Source organism: Nycticebus coucang, chromosome 1 (genome assembly GCF_027406575.1).
Source record: "Nycticebus coucang isolate mNycCou1 chromosome 1, mNycCou1.pri, whole genome shotgun sequence".
NCBI lineage: Eukaryota > Metazoa > Chordata > Mammalia > Primates > Lorisidae > Nycticebus > Nycticebus coucang.
Genome location: NC_069780.1, coordinates 31,406,431 through 31,426,676, shown reverse-complemented (window position 1 = coordinate 31,426,676; position 20,246 = coordinate 31,406,431). Strand labels below are relative to the sequence as shown.

General features: G+C 36.9%; 1 protein-coding gene across 1 annotated transcript in view; it reads left to right on the top strand.

Annotated features, from left to right (window-relative positions):
• Nucleotides 1–6,590: 6,590 nt before the first annotated feature.
• Nucleotides 6,591–20,246, top strand: part of TACR3 (tachykinin receptor 3) — an 80,421-nt gene continuing 66,765 nt past the window's right edge. Inside the window, exon 1 of the mRNA XM_053595028.1 lies at nt 6,591–7,423. Within this exon, the coding sequence (XP_053451003.1) occupies nt 6,864–7,423 (560 nt within the window). The 5' untranslated portion in view covers nt 6,591–6,863. The remainder of the gene's footprint in view (nt 7,424–20,246) is intronic.

Here is a 20,246-nt window from a genome sequence, read left to right as displayed (position 1 = left end):
AGTCAAGAATATTGGAGCCTTAATGAAAGTAATTATTCATTTGAGATTTTTGTTCGGTAAGGCAATGAAGAAGATATTTCTTCCAACTAGTTATTCAGATCAAAAAATCATTTTTATTTTCTCCCCATTTTTTCCAGTATCAAAGTTTCTAATCCAGATCATTTTATTTATAATTTACATTTTTTAGTATTTCATTTGTTAAACTACATAAGCAACACAAATGTACAAATACAGAGATGTGTACAAATAAAAAATTCAAGCCATGAACAATTCTAAACCCAACAGTAACCTCTATTATCAGTGAGGCAAATATCTTGAAATTCTTTTTCTCCTTGTGAGTAATTTATTTGTTATGCACTTGAGACCAAGGTGGGACTTCCACAGACCCATAGGATAGAGCATTAAACCTAGATGATAATTCCCAGGCCCTGAAATCCAAGAATTTTTTCCTTGCTGAGTTACAAGCTTACTTTAGACCAGTCATCCCTTTATGCCTTCATCATTTCCCTTTGAAATGGAAATGTCTATCTTATGCTTGTTCCACCATTGTATTTTGGAAAAAAGATAACTTCTTTCATAGTTTCAAAGAACTACAAATAAAGAGGAATTTTGCCCAGTGATGGACTATTCCCAGAGTCTCACACATGCTTGATTTACATGATGAGACTTGGGGATCTTTGAGCTGATATTCAAATAAGATTTTGGACTTAAAGTCAATGGTGGAGAATGGGTTAAGACTTTAGAGCATGTTGGGATGGGGTCAATTTAATTTGCATATGAGAAGTGTAGAATTTTGAGGAACCCGAAGGCAGGCTAATGTGGGCAGAATTATGCCACCCCTTCAAAAAAATACGGTCAAGTCCTACCCTCTAGTACGTGTGACTGTGACCTCTAGTACATGTGACTGTGACTGGAAACAATGTTTGCAGAAGAAAGCAAGTTAAAATAGGTATACTCATTTTAGGGTAGGGTAGGGTTGGCCTTTCCCTAACAACTGGGGTTCTTATAAGACAGGGAAATGTCCACATAGACACACACAGGGAAGGCAGTGTGAAGGCACATCAGGAGCACACCACGTGATGGCTGCAGTAGAGACGGCCATGCTGCATCTACAAGCTGGGGACACCAAAGGTTGCCAGCAATCAACAAAAGCCAGGAGAGAGTCATGGAATAGGTTCTTTTAACCTTGCCCACAACTCCATCTCAGACTTCCAGCCTCCTAAATTGTGAGGAAATAAATTTCTGTTGTTTTGTTTGTTTGTTTGTTTTTGGAGATAGATTCTCATTTCGCTGCTCTGGGTAGAGTCCTGTGGCATCATAACTCACAGCAACCTGAAACTCTTGGGCTCAAGCAATCCTCTGGTTTTAGCCTCCTGAGTAGCAGGGATGACAGGTGCCTACCACAACATCCAGCTAGTTTTTAGTAGAGATGGGGTCTCACTCTTGCTCAGGCTGGTTTCAAACTCCTGAGCTCAAGCAATCTACCCATCTTAGCCACCCAAAGTGAAATTTCTGCCGTTTTAAGCTACTTACTCAGTTTATGGTACTTTCTTATGAATGACCTGGGAAACTAATAGAAATGTCAAAAGCTACTTCTACAGAAAGGTCAAGAAAGTATCAGGATAGAAAGTGACTATTTAGTTTAACATGCAAACTGGTAGGATAGTGAAATGACAGAGTATTATGTATTTATTACTTTAAAATACATTTTCTGTGGAGGAAGTAGAAATATTGGATTTAGATATTGGTTAAAGAAGTTAATCCAGGAATGGAAGGAGAGATATAAGTAGCAACTATAAGGGGACATGGCCAAGAAAGGGCTCTTTTCATATAGATCTTTAGATATGTTGTAACACTAAAGAAAAACAGATAAGATGCTGAAGAAAAAAGGTTAGAGGAAAGATTAAAAGAACTTTAATCTTCTTTTAATATTGCCAATCAAAAAATGGGTTCTAGGAGGAAAGAAACCACTTTCTTTGAGACAATAACAAATGATAAAAAGATGGATAAAATACATAGAAATGTCAGATGTATTGGCTCGCCAGGTGTGGTGGTGCATGCCTCTAGTCTTAGCTATTCGAGGGCCTTAGGCAGGATAATCTCTTGAGCCAGGAGTTTGAGGTTGCAATGAACTATGATGACTTCATGGCACTCTAGCCCGGGCAAGACTCTGTCTCCAAAAAAAAAGTATTGGTTGATGTTTTCTTAATTTTGTTAGGTAAACATGAGATAGCATCATTTGATGAGCATAAAAAGGAAGATGGAAAAGGGAGAGATATGAGGAACTGATAAGAATTTTGGAAATGAGAATTAATAACAGGCCCACAGTGAAAGAGTGTCTGGTAAAAAGCAAGCATTTTTAAGGAGCACCTGTTGGCATAATTAAGTGGAGTTGTATTGATTGATCGAGCACCAGCAAGGCTCAGTAGCTAGACTATAATATAACACAATGTAATTCTAATGAAATAAAGGAAAGAGGTATAAGAAACGGTCAAAGTGCTGGACTACAAGGTTATGAAATTGATAAGAAAGAAAAAAAATCTCACCAACAGTAAAAGCGGAAGAGGACTGTCAAGTAGAAGGCTAATGTCAGAGACAGAAATCTAGAATTCTGACATCTTCAAAAAAAGAACTCCTCCACTAGCCAGCAACATAACCTAAAGTTTTACTCTATTATGCTTATTCTGGGGAGACCTGCTAAAATAAAAATTCAAGTATGAAATATACCACAATAATTATCCCTGGGCTGTAAGAAAGAAAAATATAATTAACATGACAAATATCCATTCTCTTATTATAGTAAATGACTAGGGCAATTTACCACTATGTGTTCTAAGCAAAATAGGGAAAGCAAATACAATTTAGAAGAAATACAATTTTCTAAATATAATACTTCATTAAAAATCAGAAATATATCTTGGTCATTAGGAATAAATAGTAAGCATTCACAAAAATGCTTGTGAATTTTTGCATTACACTTAAGCAATTAAGTTATTTTAGTTTGTTGTCATCTAAAATCTATTGATACCGCCTACTAAGTTGTCTATGATCATGGCCTCATCTACCAGAGCCCTCATACATTTGCATAGGTGCAAGCTCGCACACTTTCAAGTTTTAAATGACAACATATATGATCCTATACTATAAGAGTTAGCTTCTGATATTTTATCATTCTTCTGCCCCTTTGTTGCTTCCTTCAGTGATCTAAGGCCAAGACTTTGGAATTCTTATGGTTAGAAAAAATGAATGAGCAAGAAGTAGAAAACCAGCTAAGTAGGCTGAGATAAGAACAGGATTCAGAAATCAGAGCTACAATGAGAAGATTATTCACCAAATTCTCTTCTTAGCCAGGAAAGCTCATTTTCAGCCATTATCTTCTAAACCGGCTCTTTTTTTTTTTTGCCATGTTAGAATTTTTATTTACTTATTATTATTTTTTATTGTTGGGGATTCATTAAGGGTACAAAGAACCAGGTTTCAATGTTTGCATTTGTTGAGTAAAGTCCCTCTTATAATTGTGTCCTGTCCCCAAGAGGTGTGTCACACCTCCTTCCCTCTCTCTGATCCCCCATTGTCCCACCTCCTGCCATGTATTAGTATCAGTTGTCCTCATATCAGAATCGAGTACAATGAATTCTTGCTTCTCCATTCTTATGATACTTTACTAAGAAGAATGTGTTTCTACTCCATCCAGGTTAATACAAAAGATGAAAGTCTCCATCTTTTTTGGCTGAATAGTATTCCATGGTATACATATACCACTGATTGTCAATCCATTCCTGGATTGGCAGGCATTTAGGTTACTTCCACAATTTGGCAATTGTAAACAGCATCAATAAACAGTCTAGTTCAAATGTTCTTATGATAGAATTATTTTTTCCTTCTGGGTAGATGCCCAGTAATGGGATTGCAGTATCAAATGGGAGGTCTAGCTTGAGTTGTTTGAGGGTTCTCCATACTTCCTTTCAAAAAGGTTGTATTAGTTTGCAGTCCCACCAGCAGTGTAAAAGTGTTCCCTTCTCTCCACATCTGCGCCAGCATCTGTGGCTTTGAGATTTGGTGATGTGCACCTTTCTCACTGGAGTCAGGTGACATCTCAGGGTGGTTTTGATTTGCATTTGTTCGGGTAAATCTGGCTTTACTTTTCAAACTTCACTTCATCCATCCTCATTAAGAAAATTTTAAAGGGAAGCTGGCCAAATGGAAAGGGCATAGCATCCTCCTATGCAGTTAGACATGCTCGTTTTTCTCCATACTGATTCCTATACAAGCTTTAATGTCTAAAACACTGCTAGACTGCAAGCTCCATGAGGATAGTATTCATGTCTAAATGCTTCATTGCTGTGTTCCCAGGACCCAGCATAGCACCCAAAAGGAGGTTTTTCAGTACATATGTAAGAAATGACAGACAATAAATGGTCACTGACTACATTGTTGGGATTCCCTGAGATTCTCCCTGTGTAAGACAGATCTAAGAAGGAAAGGCTTTCACTAAATCCCTCCCTTCATCCAAAAGAAACTCTTTCAACCTTTTTGATTGTTTCTACTTCCAATTTCATTATTATCCCAGGATAGTGGTCATTATAACCATCGTATAGTATCCCTTATTCTTCCATATAAGCTCAATGACGACAGAAATGCACATTTACCATATTCTGTAAGTATAAGTAAAGCAACGCTACGTAATAAAATGAATGTATTTCTACACAGTGAAGCAATTTGACTTTAAAATTAAATCAGGTGACTTTATCACCATGCCATCATATAAATTATTTTGCAATCTTGAATAAATGGTGTGTGTCATACCATGAGTTTTGTTTTTTTTTTAATTTCTTCTTGATATCAATGGGGAAGGAAGAAGCTTTCATTTGTAACTCAAATGATTTCTAGCTGGTAAACTGGAACAAAGAAGCAATCTTTCAAAAGAAAATAGTTTAATTTAAAATCAGTATGCAGAAAGTGTGAACTCTTTAACTTTACTTTTGATGTATCACATATTTTCACAGGCCTCTCTGGGAAGAAAAAGGAAATAATAACATTTGATATCTACCATTCACATTCAACAGGCATTTATTTTGAGAGAGGGTTTTGTCAAGGCTGTGACAATTATTATCAGGTTGTTTAAAATTATTTCTATACCCTACCTATTTAGACACAAAAATGGTTGAAGGAAACACTATTCATTACTGGTCACCTTAAGTTCATTTGTACAATAATCATAGCAGGGTTTTTGAAAAATATTCTGAACTGGAAAACTAATGAAGTTAGTTTCAAGAGAAGATAGCTTCTCTTGATAAAACTTGCTGCTCCTATTCATTTCCTAAAAATGTTTAGGTGTGATTCACAGCAATAAGTAGAGGGAAGACTGCTAACAGTTTCTGAGGTCTTCCTCCTGCCTGGTGTTGATGAAGGAAGTTTGTTGAAACTATTTGCCCTACGATCATGCTGTAAGTTGGATGTTTTTAAATCTTCTTTTTCAAAAGAGGAAACAAAAATTTAAAGAGTTCAAGAATATTCAGGAGGATGCTAAAAATATGTTAAACCTTAAATTTATACATCTGCCTTCAAAATACTAATAGAGAATTTTGGCTGAGGGACCTCCTGATTAATTTCCCATGAGATTGTTCTAAGCCCAGACTGTGTCCTTCCAGAGTACACCTCGCTGAATTCTCTGGCCCGCCTGCTTTTCAGTAAAGCTGAGGAGCCAGGTCCACCCATCTTCCCGGAAAACCCAAGTAATTTCTCTAGTTAGCCCATCCTCATCAATGTGTCCCCATGTCACCCTTGAAAACCAAGGCAACAGTCTGTCTGGAATCCTCCAACCAAATACATGTATTTACACTGCTTATAAGATACATCCAACCCAAGGAAATGCGGAGCTCTAAGTCTTGTCGTGTTTCAAGGAAAATTACACGTCAGAATTTCTGATTTACCTCGCTGTGACATTGTATACTGAACAGAATTCTCCCGGAGAAATCGTATAGACTCTACCTACCTACCAGGAAATGTGGGTAGAGCGGACTGAGTGGTGATAGCGAACGGAGGAAGAGCGGGAAATGGGTGGACATCAGATGTCAAAAGTGGGAGTGAGAGGAAAGGGGATCTGAAATGTGAGGATTTAAACACAGGAGCCGAAAGTTGCATGAAATTCCAAAATCCGGGGACAACTAAGTGTGTGGTTCCCCATTCCCACCATGTGCAGCAGGCTGCTTCCACTCACACTCTTTCTGAAAAAATCAACGGAGTCTTGTCTTTGCCTCACGGTGAATGATTGAATTGGTATGGTAAAGAACAGCTCGCTATAAATATCTGAGAGCAGGGCCCCCGGAGGTCCCTCAGCCTGAAGCTAAAAGATCTTGGAAAGATCGGAGTTACAGCTGAGTAAGTGCAGCCCTCCCTAGGCCTCGTCATCCCGCCAAGCTTAACTGCTTGGCAACGAGCGGCGAATGACTGGGATTCTAAGGGCGGGATGTAGGGAAGGAGCGTCACCGAAGCTGGAGCTCCGGGAGAGTATAAAGCGCGTCCGCAGCGCAGGAGGCTCAGTTCTCCAGCCAGTGCCTGGAAGCTCCGGCAGGCGCTGAAATGGGACCTGAGTCCCTGCCTTCTGGGGCCGACCTTTAATTTCTCTCCCGCAGACCACCTAATTCTTCCTGCGGCTAGAGCTGCAGGCTCCTGGGGGAACGTGCGGTTCTTTTTCCCGCTCACCTGCTGACTCAAGGGATCCCTTAACAGTCACTGGCTGCAGGACACTTTCTACCCTCCTGGCACCAAAGTGACCCGAAGGCAAGAAGAACTTCAGGGGAATCCTTGGCTCCGGCTGCGGGGAGCGAGTGGAGAGGTCGGGGAGCTGCACACCTGTGACGATGGCCTCTCTGGCCCTAGCCAAGGACTGGACCGACGGCGGAGGAGCTGGAGCGATGGGCGCGGATGCCCAGAACCTGAGCGCGGCGCTCGCTGCCGGGGTCGCCCCGGGGACCCTCGGGGACGAGTGGCTGCACCTGCTGGTCCAAGCCGGCAACCTCTCCTCCTCCGCGCCGCTGTCGGCTCTGGGACTGCCTGCGGTTTCCCCCGCACCCTCCCAGCCCCGGGCCAACCTCACCAACCAGTTTGTGCAGCCGTCCTGGCGCATCGCGCTCTGGTCCCTGGCGTATGGCGCGGTGGTGGCCGTGGCCGTTTTCGGAAATCTTATCGTCATCTGGATCATTCTAGCTCACAAGCGCATGAGGACTGTCACCAACTACTTCCTCGTGAACCTGGCTTTCTCTGACGCCTCCATGGCCGCCTTCAACACGTTGGTTAACTTCATCTACGCTCTTCATAGCGAGTGGTACTTTGGAGCCAACTACTGCCGCTTCCAGAACTTCTTCCCCATAACGGCGGTGTTCGCCAGCATTTACTCCATGACGGCCATAGCGGTGGACAGGTGAGAAGACGGGGAGGGAAAAGGTGGGGAGAGACAGGAGCTGGGCAGTGGGATAAGATCACAAAGGCAATGGGGGCATAAGGGGATCTATAAACGCGCAGGCACTAAGAAAGAGTTCTTGGAGAGAGAGAGATCACTAACCCATTTAGAGGCCGCCAGTGGCCGCGCCAGTTTCTGCTTCCAGGGTCTCTGCCCCTCAAATCCCAAGGCCCTGAGCTCTACTCAGGGCGTCTAGCGGGACTGGAGAGGGTGGATGAGTAGATGTGAAACTGAGTCGTTCCAAGTAAGACAAACTTAACTAGAAAACATGTAATACTAGCAGACTTTCTCCAGTGACTTCAAACAACTGCACAAAATGTACATTCTTTGTGAAATGTGCTCTGGGGACTGTTTTCTTTCTGTCAGTCACTAGTCTGACAGAGAAATGGACACTGAGTCACCCTGCACCCTTTTCTCCTAGTCTGATGTCCTCATTCCTACCCCTCCCAATTCCCTCACCTGGCCCCAAGGCCAGCAGTCCTTTGGCTTCCCAATACCAGAGGATTTATCAGAGGCAGCAAGGTCCCTCCAAGGTCTGCTGTCAGCGAGCAGTTTCTACCATGTCTCAGACCAGATTTAATTCCCAGTAACCTGTGGGGGCTCTGAGCTGTGTGAAACCCATGCCTGGATCTGTGCGACCGAATCTGTCAGACAAACGGCAACATTAAGACTAAGGAATTAACGGTTAAAAACGAGACACACTGCTTTATAGCTGTTGAAGATAATTTTGTTGGATTGGTCCCCCATCTACAGTTGAGATTCTGAGATGCTTAAACAATTAATAGGAGCTAAATGAACCTCAAACATGTGCTCCCATATTTAAGTTATTCAAAATTCTGTGTGCATTTGCTTTCTCATATTGAACATTATGAAATATAAATACACATGGAAAGACAATAGTAAATCCCCATGTGTTATTAAAAGCTGGTTAAACTTATGTTCAGTATTGTGGTAAAAATGAACCATGACATTTGAGTCAGGTCTCAGGTTTGTGATGGGCAGCTGCAGACGGGACAGATAGAGGTCAAGTTACTTTAAGTCTCAATGTTCTCCTTTGTGGAAAAAAAAAAAAGCACTTTTATTTTATTTTATGTTTATTTTTTATTAAATCATAGCTGTGTACATTGATATTATCATGGGGCATCATTCACTAGCTTCACAGACTGGTTACCAAGTTTCACATATACCCTTGTATATGTGTGATCCCACCAATATATTATACCCTTGCTGGTGTGATCCCACCAATCACCCTCCCTCTACCCACCTCCCCCCTCCCTCCCCTCCCTTTCCCTCCTTCCCCCTATTCTTAGGTTGTAACTGGGTTATAGCTTTCATGTGACAACCCTAAATTAGTTTCATAGTAGGGCTGAGTACATTGGGTACTTTTTCTTCCATTCTTGAGAAAAAAGCACTTTAAAAAAAAAAAGAAAAGCACTTTTAAAAAAAATAACAAACCTATTTTAATAAAATGTCTAAATATTATTCTTAACACATTTTAACTCCCATTATGAGAAAAAGTACAAGTTCCTTCCCTAAGTCCATCCTCAGTGTTTGCTATTTTGAGATAAGGAACACTTAAATATTAAAAACATAAGTGTATAGAAATATTTTCATAGGCAAGGTCCAGAGGATTCTACTGAAGGACCAGTAGCTAGTAGCCACCAATGAAGATAAGTAAACACAAAATCACACTGTGTGAAAGCCTCTGAAATTGTCAATTTTCCTTTCTCCTTTGTCTCTGATTTTTCACACATATTCACCTCTTATTTCTGCTAGGGATAAAAGTGATACAAAGAATGAAAATCAGACCTAGGTAGGAAAACGAGTGAAACTGCTGTTAATCTTACTCCACCAAGATAGAAATGAATGTCCCTTTGGCTTAAGCATCTTCCTTTCTTGTTTTGGTTTCTTTCTTTTTTATTTCTTCTACGTATATTGATTTTTAATGTTATGATCAGTGGGAGAGATATTGGCATGCAGTGCTATCAGATGCTTACAATATTCTTGAAATGTTAATAATATAATATGAAATATAATGAAAACTTTAGTTCATGGGAAACTAGTATTTCACTTCTGAAGAAAAAAGCTGTTTATTTCCCTGAATTCTTCCTACTAGCATTTCTGGAATGGTCTCTTGAAGCTATTTTAACTGACCACGTAGTATTATTTTATTACACCACTGGTTTGAATTAATAGTCTACCATTTAATATTTTCTATTTATTAGAAAACATTCACTTATGAAAAGTATGCAAAATTATAGTGCATACAATTTGCTACAAAATCTTGAGGACACTCAGGTCAAATACTGAAAATCCTTTTAGAATTTATATAAAAGAATATTCTTACTTGAGCAGATAGTTGATAAGAAGAAATCCAGGAATAGAAAAAACCTTTTAAGATAATTTTTAGAATCAAATACTATAGACTATACAAATATAATAAGTAAAGTCTCAATAGTTTACCAATCCATAGAATGTTTCTGCATTGGTGTCTTATCAAGTATGAACCAGAAAAACTAATCCTGTGGCATTTGCAATCATTTTATAGGTTAAAGTTTGCAAAGTTAGGGCAGCGCCTGTGGCTCAATGGAGTAGGGTGCCAGCCCCATATGCCGGAAGTGGCAGGTTCAAACCCAGCCCCAGCCAAAAAAAAAAAAAAGAAAGAAAGAAAAGAAAAGAACAAAAAAAGTTTGCAAAGTTAACCCTTCTGAGGTTGATATCTGAGTCACAGTGCCATTGGTTATGTTTGCATGGACTATAACCAAGAATATAGTTAATAGTATATGCTCAAAGAAATTATATTTTCTTATATAATTAATGCTTTATTTAAATAACTATGAAAGTTAAATAATCAATAATTGTTTATCATCGATAAAAGAATAAATCATTTATACTGCAGTGTGAACACTTCAATTATTTAATTCTGAGTGGTTTCCATCTCCATTTAATATAAATTAAATTACATCATCCCAGCCTGAATGGAAAATTCATTCTGTCTCTCTGGCTAAAATCAAAAGATTCCTTGAACTTGAAAACAATTTCAGCTTTGATTCAGGTACATATGGTTTTCTTTCAGCTACAGTAAAATGCTTGCAGCCTCTTACTACCCTTAAAACTTTCAGACCTGAAAAAGAGTATAGATGTTTCCTTAATGAACACCTATATTACAAATGGAGAACTTTAAGCCACATGGTTACACATTTAATGTAGTGTGAGTTTTTCTTTAAATGTTCTGATGTTCTGTTCCCCTTCTGCTCTGGGAAAATTGCTTGCTTTCTGTTTCACCTTCTAAATAATACTAATAACTCTACTGCGGTTGTGAAGTCACAGGTTCTGGTCTTATTCTGAAGCATGTTACCTTATTCTGAAGCTTTGTTACAAATTCCTACAGAACTACATTTGTACTGGCTAAGAATCTACTTATCAGTTGTATACATTTTCTTCTTGCTGGAAGGGCTACTTCGCCACCACCCCATCTCCTACACACACACACACACACACACACAGAATTACTTGCCAATGAAGATTTACTTTTTATCTCCACCATCCTTCCCCAAATTGGCATTTTGAAATGTAACGTTTAGATACAAGATTCATCTACAAGATGTTAAGCTTTTCCAAGATCTTACAGTAGAATCAAGATTCAAACCACTGCAGTTTGCTCCAGGGCCCGTGCTACTCTTAGCCCCTAAACTAGAATGCCTCCTAACAAGTTCTGAAGACTGCAGGGTTTGATTAGACAAAGTTGCTACCTTTAAGCAAGTTAGTATTTGGCACTTGTTTATACTGTACATCCTATGTGTACATATAACACGTCTTACATATATAATGTATTAACTATGTTTTTATTGAAAACGTAGAAGGTAGAAAATGATTATTAAAATAGTTAATACAATATAAACATTGCGACTACTATTCATTGTTGGCATATAGCATTTGTCCTGTGGTAGTACTATAAAATACATAGCCGTAGCCTCTTCCATTTTCTAAGCACATGTTTTGAGCGTAAGTTAAAAACTGTAGGAAGTTTTACTCATATGCAGTAAAAGAAAAATTTCAGGTCACCTACTCCAGTTCAGTATTGAAGTGAATATTTAATTAAGGAATTTTGAAAATTGCATTTACTTTTCCCTTCTTATAAACCTAATAGAATAGTTAACTTTGTTTTATTCAATAGTACAAAAGCATTAACATCGACAAAAAAATGTACTGTACATTTTTTAAATCAAAGGACATGCCTGACATGAATAATTTTGAAAAAGAATACTTGACCAAACTAAACAATGGTAATAGCTAAGTAGATTAAAATTGATATTATATGCAATTCTGGGTTTTTAATTCTTTAGCAATCTTCTATTTCATTCTTCTTCATAAAGCTAATTTATGCAAAGTATTCATAAAACCTCTATGGAAGACTTTTAAAATTTATTATGAACAGATAAAAATATACAATCACGAAAAACAGTGTGTCTTCAATCTGATAGCAGATTATTTAAATGTATTGTGGTAAATTATCACTGCTAAAAATATTATAGATAAAAATGCTTTGGTAAATTTTTTAAAAATCCTTTATTAGTTTTCAGGGTCCTGCCCTAGGGGCAGGGGCTGCTAAGACTTGTGGAACTGGCAGCCACTGGCTGAAGAAATATAAAGTTAGAAACTATTAGAAAGAAAAAGACAAGAAACACAGAATAGAATTTTCAAAGGTGGGAACTCAGGAGACCACCACCTGTTTGTGGGGTTCTAGTGATGGCCCCAAGTATCTGTTTCACGCAGGTTTTATTTGCCCAGAGGGTAAGCTGAGGGAGGGAACAAAGATAACAGGTCTCTGAGTGAACATATCAGCTCCTATTGTTTTTATACTCATTAACTTTAAGGGTCTCAGCAGTCTTGAGAAATCCAGAACCTGAGCCTTGTGTGGGGGCAGCCTCTTATCTGAGGTCACACACACGGATTTCTAGGGAGTGGTTAAACTCCGATAGTTTGCTGTGGAGTAAAACGCCACTAGTGGCGTAAATCTCCTCTGAAGAATAGGTGGGAGAGAGGAATTTTCCTCTCTTCACCACCACAGAGGGTCTTCCTCTGCGATATGGGATATAAACCTTCCTGTCCAAATTTCAGGGCTTCAAGCTGTTCCCTTGATCTCTGCCCCAGCCAAATGCAAATCTCCACAATCTGCTTTGTCTGCTTACTGGGCAGGAAACGGCCTAGTTAATGTATCTTTCCAGGCCTTGCCATAGCCTCTTCTATGTCCATTATTTCTCAAAGTGTTCACAGACCTAGCAGGGGTGTTTGTAAGCAATATGCCCAATAGGCTAGAGTTCTAGGAAAAGCAGGAAACTTGATCAGATAAGAAATTTAGCAGCACCTGGTTTAAAGGCAAACTAGCTGACTTTTCTTTATTCCAATTCACTCAGCTTACTTTTTAATTTTTCCCTTTTTCTGGGGGTGTTTTCCCTTGCCAATAAGGGGGTCTTCGGACCCCATTCTGCCTGCAATCAGTCTTTAACTTGAGTCAGTCCCATTCTTCTTCACCCTAAGGAAAGTCATTGACCAGGTAATTAATATTATTTACTAGTTTCACAATCACACTTTAGTAATTCTTTAGTATAGGCAATAAATTTGATAACCTAGGATCAATAGCTTTTTGCTTTAATTATTTACAAAATGGTAACTAAAACCATGTTTTGGGAAATATTGCTTTTAGTAAATTTATCTGAAACTTTTGGCTCTTTCTAAAATTTGAAGTTATTATCAAGGATTTAAAAATATTCCATTTTCATCCTCTAAAATTACTTCCCTACTGAGCCATAAAAATTCTGTCAAAATCTTAGTGCCAATTCATATAAAATTAATCATTAACACACAGTGAAAGCAATACACACACACACACACATATATATATATACAAATTGAATGAATAAACACAAAATTGCCACAGAATGAAATGTAATCAGAGGTGGCTCTTATATAATGAGAAGAACTCCAGTTGATATCAAGGATACAACCAGACTAGAAAAGTTCACAAAAGAAGAAATGTCTAATAAGTGATTGATTAAAGAAAATATGCTATCTAGACATAGTGAAATACTATTCTGCCATGAAAAAGAATGAAATCATGTCCTTTGCAGAAGCATGGATAGAACTGGAAACCATTACCTTAAGTGTCACTCACAGAAAGATAGATACTGCACATTTTCACCTCCTTATAAATGGGAGGTGAATGTGTACACATGGACATAAAGCATGGGATGATTAACAATAGAGACTTGGAAAAGCAAGGGTGGGAAAGGGTGGATAGTGAGAAATCACTCAAAGGGTATAATTATATTAATCTGATGATGGATACACTAAAAGTCCTGACTTTGCCACTATCCATTATATCTATGTAACAAAATCACACTTGCACCCCAAAAATGTATATGAAAAATAAATGTCTAAGAAGCATAAAACTATCAGTTGCCCATAGTCTATATTTTCACTTCTTATCTGCTATTTGCTCTTCAAGTCATTCTGATCTGAATTGTTTTCCCAAAACTCTATCCAAAGAGTCATATTGTGAAATCTGGTGGATATTTCAGCCCTCAACTTTTTTGAACTTTGAGTAGTATTCCTCATGGGTAGTAACTGCTTAGAAGTTTCCAATTTTACTGGCCTCTCCTCCATGGCTGTATTTTTTAATCTCTGCCTACACATAATGACTAAATACATAGATTCCTCAATGCTACTTCATGGGTCTAATTTTCTCTTTACTTTCTGCCCCCACTCATCTAGAATTGACTTTATCACTTTTGAATGAAGAGCTCCCATTGTTCTATTGAATTTGCTTTCTTCTGAATTATAGGAGACACATAATAATAAAATAAATAGACAAATATAAATAAATGAAAAATTAAGGTTTGGGAACATATACATAAATGTTAAACAAGACTAGATATTTTACATATTTATCTATTTATCTGAAATAAGACCAGGAAAAATCCTTTAATATGTATTATTCAGTTCAAAAATACCTAATCACTTATGAAAGTTGAATTTCAAATATGTTTTCTGAGGTTCTTGATAATCATACAAAAAAGGAAATAAAATTAGTAATATGGTTTACATTTTCTAAAGAGACAGGACATAGACATATTTTTTCAGTGCTAAAGAAGTTCTTGTACTTGAGTTTCAAGAAATTCTTTATATGGATAGTAAAGAGTACAGTGTCTTCAATCACATTGTTATAAATGCAAAAGAAAGGTTTCTGTAGCTTTTGTTTAGTGTCCCATTGAGTAGACCACAAGTATGGTGACAAAGCTGAGAACCCAGTGAGTGAAGTTCTCAGAGTACTAAACCTGTATCTTAGCACAGTTTCCAGATGGTTTGATAGAAGGATAAAAGTGCAAGAAAAGATAAAGTTTATTTTCCCCAGAAGTACTTTTTCTCGCTCAAACTTTGCATAGCTTGAAAAGTAGATAATTGAAAATTGAAATATGACAAAAACTCTTTGAATCATTTTTATTCCAGTTTCCAGTCTTTGATCCTGACTCATCCCACTTCCTAGTGTTATAATTAAGCACAGTTTTCCACATTTATTGTAAAAAATATTCACAGAACAAAAAAGCAAAAATATAAATATCAGAAAGTTAAACTTACCCATAATTATTCTCCCCACAAATAGCCAAATTATGACCTTCACATCCACATTGCAACTCTTCCCTTGTTTTGTGATGTATGAGGTCTAACAACAAAGTTCATGAGTTCACCCTAGAAAAAATGCTCCATACCTCATTGTTGACTATCGCTATAGTCATCTTCAAAGTATTCTGCTTGGGAAGCTATACACAAAGTGCCTAGTGCAATTTTGGAACTCTTTTTCTGGAATGGTCATCAGAGCTATTGTTATATTACTCTTAATACCCTAAACATCATCAAAATGTCTTCCTTTCAATATTTGCTTTATCTTTGGGTAAAGTAAAAGTCCTTGGGGGCCAGATCAGGTGAGTTGGAAGGGTGTTCTAATACAGTTATTGGTTTACTGGCCAAACACTCCCTCACAGACAATGCCATGTGAGCTGGTGCATTGTTGTAATGCAAAAGCCACACCATTCTCATGTCAAGATTTTCAGTTACTATTTCACTGTTTCTCTATCAATGATTACTTGGTCTGTATGCTTCTCACAGTTAGCCAATGATTTTGACACATAATTTGATGAATTTTTGTGATGTTTTCATAAACTCTGCTCATTACTGGCCACTCTTATCTATTTTCATCAGTGACACTTTCTCTCCCCTCTGAAAATCCTCTAATCCATTTGTACACTGCCATTTTCATTGTGGCATTACTCCCATAAACTTGGACTAACAAATCCCTGATTTCACTTCCATTCTTGCCAAGTTTAAAAAATTTAATGTTTGCTCATTGCTCTAATTCAAGCTCCAGCATTCTCTCAGTGGCACAGAAAAGCATATAACAATAATAATGAATGTCACCCAGCAAGAACCCATCACACATCAACATGAACACAGCTGGAGACACTGATATACCAGGGTTATAAAACCTTACTGAGTTGTTTGTACGGTGCTGCCAATGTAAGTGCACAATGCCAAGTTCACAAACTTAATTGTCAGACCTCATGTGTGTGCACGTGCTCGCTCTCTCTATATATGTGTGTATGTCTGGGTGTGTATTCATATACGTATATAAACACACTCATGGATAGTATATTATATATTGAAAATATAGAGATATATTTTCTTTAATTATTAAAATGATGTCACATTATTATGTCATTTTTGAATTAACATCCCATTTATTTAGATATACTTTGGCACCAGAGTATAGCGATTTCTCTTATTCTATAAAATGTTAGATTTAATTTTTTAATATATAATACATGAATTTGGTCTAAAACTCAAAAAAACAACCAGTTCACAGATTTGCAATCCTTTCCCTAACACTTTTTGAGCTCTGGTCCTATATACATAGTTACCTCCTTGACATTTCTATTGTCCAAAAGACTCCTTAAACTCCATGAATATCATTATCTTTCCTCTTTCTGTATTCACCACTTAAATAAATAGTACAAGCATCCATTGCCATTGGATTGTCCCTATTGCCTATTGCCATTTTTTGTCCCTACTCCCAGTTCCTTAGTCCAAGCCACCCTCACATCTTTCCCATCCTACTACAACAGCCATCTTTTGTTAATTTCAAATATTAAGGGGATATAAATGTTTTTGATATATGGCTTGAATCAAGGCTGCAAATGTGCCCATCACCTGAATAGTGTTCATTGAACCCAGTAGGTGGATCTTTGCCCCACTTTCCTTGCTTGATTTCCTGTGAATTTTACTACCCTCTTGCACCAGCAACTCCACTACTGGGTATCTTGTTCTATAATGTTTATTGCAGCACAATTCATGATCACAAAGATGTGGAATCAACCCAAGTATCCATTGCAACACAGAATAATGTCTTCAAAATATACCAGAGAATGTTTCCTGTACCCTACTTAGAATCCTACAATGTTTTTTTCCTTGTTCTTGGAAAAGAAATATGTTTATAACCCAGTACAATTTCATTACATACAGGGATTTAACTGGCCTGATGTGTTTCAACCACTCTTTCAAGTTTATAAGTGTATGAATAAACACATTTTTGCCACACAGTTTTCCTTCTGCCTGAAATTTTCCTCTTCCAATTCCTCATTAGTTAGATGCATTTCTTTTTAGATTACAACTCAGATGCCACTTTAAGAGAAACCTTCTATGAACCTCCTATTTTAAATTAGATATGACTTTATAGATTCTCAAAGTACATGCCAGTCATAGCATTTTTCATAGTTTAAATTTCTCTTTATTTTAAAGAATATTTGATTAATAATTTCTTCCTCTAATAGACTTGTAAACACTCTGACACAGGTTCAGTTCTGTTCTTAGTCCTCTGTATATCCTTCCATCTATCATGCTGGTTTGTACATAGTTAGAGCACAATCTGGATTGTTGCATAAATGAATTGTAAAAGTAAACAAGTAAACAAGCACACAAAAGCATGAGTGATAGCACACAAAAGTATGCAGCCATGCAACAAAGTGATGAGATGCCACTTTTACCTATTAAAACTGACAGAAATTGGTAAGTATTCAATGAAAAGAACATTTTTACACATACTTTTATGAAATTGCTATTTTGACTACTTACAATTCTCAGCTACTATTTTATATGGTTTGGTATAAGTTAGTAAGAATCTTTTAGAAGTATAATTTGCTAATGCATATATCCTTTGAGTCATTTATTTTACTCTTAGGAATTAATCCTAAGAAATAATCCTAAGAAATCCTAAATAATAAATTAATCCTAAGTAGATTTTAATAAAATTCATATTTAAGTTGATTTTTCAAACAAAAATTCAAAGAACTATAAACAACTAAAAATCCCAGCAAAAGAAAATAATCTAATAAATTATAGGTCATCTAAAAATAAAATTTTATTTTATTTAGAGACACAAAAACCACATTTGCATATAACCCCATTTCTCCTGAGTCTTCAGGATCATGTGCATAATTTACCATAACTATTCAAATTGTTTTTGTTCATAACCTTACTTATAAACCATTTCTTGCTATAGTCTCCCAAATATTTCTCAGTGGAGAAGGGCACCATCTCCTTTCCCAAATTACTATTGGAATTTGCAAAACTCATCAAACTTTACCCTTTGCCCAAGATTTTGTGAAACTTATTTGTGTTCTAAATAGAATGTGGAATATTTATTTTGTCCTTAATATTTTGCTAAATACACTACTATTTCTTACTTGCCAGAATTCCACCATCTTCAACTTACAACTCTCACTGTGGGGTTCAGCTCTAAATCATATGTCCAGGATGAGAAATTATTCACACTCTTATCTTCCCTAGGCCTCAGCACTCAGAGCATAAATCATTTTTTATTGGAGTTTTCCCATTGGGACATAAAATAAATTCTGTAGAATAGACAACTGGATTTTGAAGACGCAGCACATCATTAGACATGGAGTCTCAATCACATTCTAGACTCCACTGGATCCTTAACACATGAGGAATTTTTAGACCACATATTTAACAGTCTGATGTAATTCTACATGTGAAATAAAGCAGATATAGATTTGATTTGCTCTGAATGGTGAGACTCTGAGTAATTTTATCATCTTTCAAACTTTTCAATTTTTTTTTTTATTGTTGGGGATTCATTGAGTGTACAAAAACCAGGTTACACTGATTGCATTTGTTAGGCCAAGTCCTCTTGCAATCGTGTCTGCCCCCAAAAGGTGTGGCACACACCAAGGCCTCACCCCCCTCTTTCCTTCCCTCTCTCTGCCCTTCCTTTCCTCACCCCTCCCTCCTTCTTTCTCTCTCTGCTCTCCACTTCCCCCCATACTTTTCGATTTTAAATTATCTGCAATGCAATTCTTTTACATGAAAATAACTTCAAATAGTCATTAATTAAAGTTTTAAAGATGGATGGTAGTGATGATTTCGTAACAATGTAAATGTACTCAATTCGATGGAAATGTACCTTTAAAATGGTAAATTTTATGTATCTTTTACTACAATGAAGTTTTAAATATTAACTATTTAAAATAAATATGTTTAAAAATACAATGATTCTGAGATACAAGAAAAAACAAGTTGGTCTCCAGAACAGAAAAATTTGATTAAAATTTCTGTAAATATTTTTGTACTATGTCTTATGATGACATTTTTAAACACATTTTCTTGGATGATTTACTCTCATGACAGGAGAGTATTATTGACATTATAATACATTATTTCGTAGGCAGTGAAATCTTTTTCCCAGGAGTTGAATAAGGATAGCTCACCTGTTTGGAGTACTTAAAAGCCTGCTTAAAGATACAAGAATAAATTAGCTCAGTGTTTGTATTATTTATTTTTCTAAGTGACACAGGTTTTTAATATTTGCTTAGCTTCCTTTGTTTGGGCTTAGATTATCATCTATCAAAGCATAAAGATGAATTAAAATTCTCTTTTAGGCACTCTTGGAAGTAAGGGAAAATACGTATATGATTATGTGACTAACCAACAGTGGACCCAGTTGTATACTGAAACCCAGTGGTGCACACCTCTTCCTAACTCTGCATTCAGTGATGTTACTTTGGTAGCTCAAAGTCACAGAAGGAGTACTTGTATCACAGAAATCTGCAAATACTATAAATCTGTAGTTTTGTTTCTTTTTTGTTTGTTTGTTTGTTTACAGGAACATCTATGGTTAAACATTTATCATCATACAACACAACATCTATTTCTTGAGTACCCTCTAAGTGCAAGTATTGCATAGGCATGTGGAACGTTGAAATAAACAAAGTAGATATGACCCCATAACCTTATGAAACTGTAATTAATATCTCTAATTTAACCCACTGAGCTATATTCAAGAGTTCTGAATCCAGCAACCTACTCAACATCTGTTTGAGTAGCTAATACACACCTCATATTTACACATCCAAAACTGATCACTGAAATCCCTTCTAAAACTTCCTCCTCCTATAGTCTTCTGAGGTCAAAGTATGAATTTCAGGTCAAAACTCTTGGAAGAATTCTTGACTCTTCTTTCATACTCTATATTCAATCCATCAGCAATTCTAGTCATCTCTACTTTTAAATGATATGTAAAATTTAATCACTTCTTAAGAACTCTACTAGCGCAGCCTTAGTTCAAGCCAATATCATTTTTCATCTAAATTACCACAAATACTTGCCTAAGTGGTTTCCCTACTCCTACTCTTATTTCCCTTTAGTTGTTCTC